The sequence below is a fragment of the Vitis riparia genome, chromosome 13 (genome assembly GCF_004353265.1).
Source record: "Vitis riparia cultivar Riparia Gloire de Montpellier isolate 1030 chromosome 13, EGFV_Vit.rip_1.0, whole genome shotgun sequence".
NCBI classification, from domain to species: domain Eukaryota; kingdom Viridiplantae; phylum Streptophyta; class Magnoliopsida; order Vitales; family Vitaceae; genus Vitis; species Vitis riparia.
Window position 1 is genome coordinate 15,116,738 of NC_048443.1, and position 4,348 is coordinate 15,121,085.

The 4,348-nt window shown below is 35.1% G+C and overlaps 1 protein-coding gene across 1 annotated transcript; it reads right to left on the reverse strand.

Moving 5' to 3' along the window:
• Positions 1–1,562: 1,562 nt before the first annotated feature.
• Positions 1,563–2,528, reverse strand: LOC117927456 (40S ribosomal protein S17-like). Its single transcript, XM_034846940.1, has 2 exons — positions 2,421–2,528; positions 1,563–2,231 (listed from the first exon to the last, which is right to left on the reverse strand). Exon 2 carries the CDS (start codon positions 2,210–2,212, stop codon positions 1,778–1,780), a length of 435 nt encoding a protein of 144 aa, XP_034702831.1. The 5' UTR covers positions 2,213–2,231; positions 2,421–2,528; the 3' UTR covers positions 1,563–1,777.
• Between the last annotated feature and the right edge of the window lie 1,820 nt (positions 2,529–4,348).

Genomic DNA, 4,348 nt, shown 5'->3' on the forward strand with positions numbered 1-4,348 from the left:
TATTAAATTCTAGAGTATTTTGGTTTTTTTTATCGAGGGGTATATTTATCTTAAAAGAGACCATAATTCAAGTAGATGTGTAGGGGAGATAAGGTGGATCCATATATAACTTATCATTCTATAATCATATGAAAACAAAAATGTCCATACATCAATGAACAAAATGCCCTTAAAAGCACCTATTTTACATTACCTCCCCTCCCAAAATCTAGTTATTTTATTGGGTCTATTAAAAACATTGAGTAATACCTTTTTTCGTGGTAGATATTGACAAGAGACTGTTGAATACATTTTATAATCTTATTTATTTGTTTCTCCAACTTCCTAGATCATACGGATTTATCCATACTCTTGTACCTTAGACATTCAATTTGAATTTTACTAGGACTAAGGTATAGGTGGCGATGCTGTTAATCCAAAATGCATTTTAGAAGCAAGCATAACTAATTCAGAACACCTTTGTATAGCTTAAACAACCAAATTTTTAATCTTTTTCATCTTTACTTCATGCATTTCAAAAATGAATCTCGGAGACGTAACTGACTAAATTACTAAATTATTTTACCAAGTATATTGAGCAAGCTTAATTACTTATATCAATCCATATAAAGGCACTAAGCCAAAATAGGCATGAGATGCAAAAGGTATGATGCTTTCAAGTATACAGGGGGCTCTTATTCCATAGGACCATAGCCGACAGAAGAGGAAGTTGTTGCAAATGCCCAATGATCCTGATCAATTAATTACCATTCCAGACCTACAATCCATGTTAATGCTGCACATACTCATTTGCATCCTGCTGTTTTTTCGCATTCATACCTTCTATCGTGCATGTGCATGTGCATGGTACTTGTAAAATTGATTCACAAGGATGGTCAAGAAAGCCTTATGCTTGTATTTCGGAAGCTGCACCCGAGAATAAGAGACTTGCAGTCTCTCTGATCTAGTAGTAATTGAGCCCTCGACTCATCGAGAAGGTGATTATTGAGTATAGGGCTTTATCAAAGGCAGAGAAAAGAGTGCAGACTTCGATATAGATTATTTTTCTGTTTTTAAGTAGGCTCCAAAATTGAATCCAAATTTTGAAAGGTAAGACGTCAAACACTTGGGCAAAGACTGAGTAGGGTTAATGGAAAATTTGGGAATGAACTCGTGAATTCAAATTGGGAAGATTTCTAAAAACCTTAATGCATTTCCTTAACAATCAATTGCTCAGAAGAAACAGCTGCGGCACCTGCATAGAGGCTTAAAGCCCCTCACAGCTACATTCTAGAACATTTGAAATGAAAGCCTCCAAAAAGCTTCTTAGAACTCAAGATGAAATAATAAGGGGTTCAAAAAAAGAGGTAATGGTTTCAATTGACATAATTTTGAAGGCTCTTTTGGGAAGGGGAAGAGGTAATGGTTTAAGGTTCAAGAATGGAGCTAAAAGAGAACATGCCATTTAATCCACCACCATGGCACAGCCCAAAAGTTTATGGTGCAAACACTCCAAACGTTCGTTGAAATTATAATAACTAAAAGGCATTACTTCTAAGTCCAGAAGAGCAATATTATGATAATTCAGCCAGAAATGCATATCCAAGAAATTGAATCCAAATCATATTGAGAGCTAAATTATATCCCATTCAAATGGGGTCCCAAACATTACCCATAAAATCAACCAGACTAACATTTCTCCACAGTTCAAATCCAAAAGTAAACTACTAGTAACAACACCAAAACAAAAACTGCTCACCTTCTCATTAACGAACAGCTCATCAAAGGCTCAACGTTCTCAGTACCTCCTTCCACCGGCACCGCCTGCACCACCGCGGCCGAACACCATGGCCGGAGCCACAACCTCCGGCTCAGTCTCAACAACACCCGGAAGCTCAGCCATTCCAAGCGCTGACAGCATGTCTATGGTCTCCTTATCAACCTTAATCACATCGGTCTTGATGGCCGACTCATCTGGCACGAAGTCCATGCGGCGCTCCCGCTCTTCCTCTTGAAGCTTTAGAGAGATTCCGCGAACAGGGCCCTTTTGGATCCGCTTCATGAGGTGGGTGGAGAATCCGGCGATCTTGTTGCGGAGGCGCTTCGAGGGGATGATGGCGACCTCCTCAAGGATTTTCTTGTTAGTATGAAAATCAAGGGTCATTCGAGAATAGTACCTCTCGATCACTTGGCGAGAGGACTTCTTCACCGTTTTTGTCCGCACTCTTCCCATGTCGCTGCTGTTGCTGGATCTGCAAAACAGGAGATAATAAGCTATTTGAAGCTATGAATTACTCGACCGAAACCCTAATAGTCCATTTGTTTTGGTACGAAAATGTAGTAAAAATACAGAGATGCATGTCAGAAACCCTAGCTCTCTGTTTGAATGCGGTGAAAATGGAGGAATAAACAGCGGAAAAAAAATGAAAGCATTGATTTACCGAAGACGAAGATGGAGATGGAGATGCAGATGAGGAGCGCAACGGCGAAACTGCGGCAAGGGAGAAATTAAAGGAAGAGGAGGCAACTTATAAAATTGGGATTAGGGTTTCGGAAAGCCCTCGAGCCGGGTTCCTCTGCAGAAGCACTACCCTTTCATACGGTGGGGATTAGCACGTGCTTGTCACGAGATTAGAAGTTCAATTACTAGCCCATGTAAGTGGGGCTGGGCTGGTGACATTTTGGATTCATCAGGGATGGGCTCTAATTTAAGCCTCCAGTTGCTAAATGCTTGTCCTTCCTGGGATTTATTTGAATTACCTTGTAGTGTTTAATAAAGTTTTCTTAATTTTTTTTTTTTTGAAAAAAGAAGGTTTATATTTATTATTAGACAAAATCCAAAACATTAGATATATATTATTAAAAAAAAAAGGCCTGTAATAACGAAAAGAATATAATCGTCGGTATGAGAAGAATTAAGCAAATAAATAAACTTTTTAAAAATAACTTACAGAAATTAGAAGTGAAACTCATTGGATATACTCACAAGTTAATTTTGGCTAATATTTCTTTTTTAAAAAAAATTGAATGACTAGAAAAAGTTAAAATATTTTACCTTTTTCTAAATACTAAAAATAAGTTTTTGAAACCAACAAATCACATCTTAACACCCAACCCTCACACTCAAGCCTTTTTCCCGTTTGGCCACTACTTCAATGTTGCTACTATCAATTACCAATTGTATTTTTATTTTTAACTTTTTGAAGTAGATTTCTTCTCCATTTTCTCATTTTTATCTTTTTATCGGGCTTTATCAAGGTAGATTTGTTATCCCTTCTCACTCTTTCTCTTTCATATTTGGGAAACTATTTTGTTAGTACTTTTTAAGATTTGTGATTTTACTTGGTTGTTTGATTGACGTGATTTTGAGATTTGTTTGGTTATTAGGATTTTAAGATTCGTTGGATTGTTGAAACCTAAAAGAAAAATAATAACATTTTGGGCTTAATCATATTATTTTTTAGCTTGCTAAGTAGAGTATTTGCACTCAATTTGTGATTTGTATTTTTCAGTTCAATGTAATTATGAGGTAAAAAAATCAATAAAATTGTTTTGAAGAATTATTAAAGCATATTTATCATTGGTACCTTTCAGGACATGTCACAAAACTTGTACCAAGATACACCACAATTGCAAAGGCTTATACAACATAGGAGTCCATCGTGTCATTCTCATTTTGTATGATACCATTTTTAGAATTCATAATATATAAACAACACATTTGATTACTTATTTTGGTTTAAAACCGATAACTTTAATTTTTATATATATGCAAATTCCCAATACAGATATCAAACACCGTTGTAAGTTGCATGGATTTCCTCGTTAGGGAACAATTGTTGATGGTGAAGTGATTGTCATTGGTCCCTTAACCATTATCCGCAATTCTATCTTAAGAGTAGACAAGTACAAGATTGCTTTGACACATGCGATAGAAAGTATTACAATGTTGTTTAATCCATATGGGTATTATGAAACAATTGCAAAAGTGGGGATAGGTGGATTTGTTGTCTATCTTAGAGCATTTTTAGAGATTGTTCAAGTATTCTACATTTTAAGGTAAATTACACTTAATTTTATTTTTCTTTTTAATGTAAGAAAAATATTCATTATGATTCTATATAAATTGGTTGTTGGATTTAATTATAATCTTGATCATTTAGATTTTGGTTGTGGAAATAGAGGAATAAGTTTACATGTAATAATTGTGGGAAAAAAAAAACCTTGATTTGATTAAATATATATATATATGGATTGGTTTTATTTTATTTTTAATGATTATGTAAGAATTTTTTTTCGTTAAAACTAATGTTAAGTTTTATTTTATATCACATGTGCGGCATGGAGAGATGCTAAGGAGAAAGAAGAT

Bases quoted from the DNA above. Each gene is read 5' to 3' on its own strand.
- LOC117927456 (XM_034846940.1), bottom strand. From the start codon at position 2,212: ATGGGAAGAGTGCGGACAAAAACGGTGAAGAAGTCCTCTCGCCAAGTG.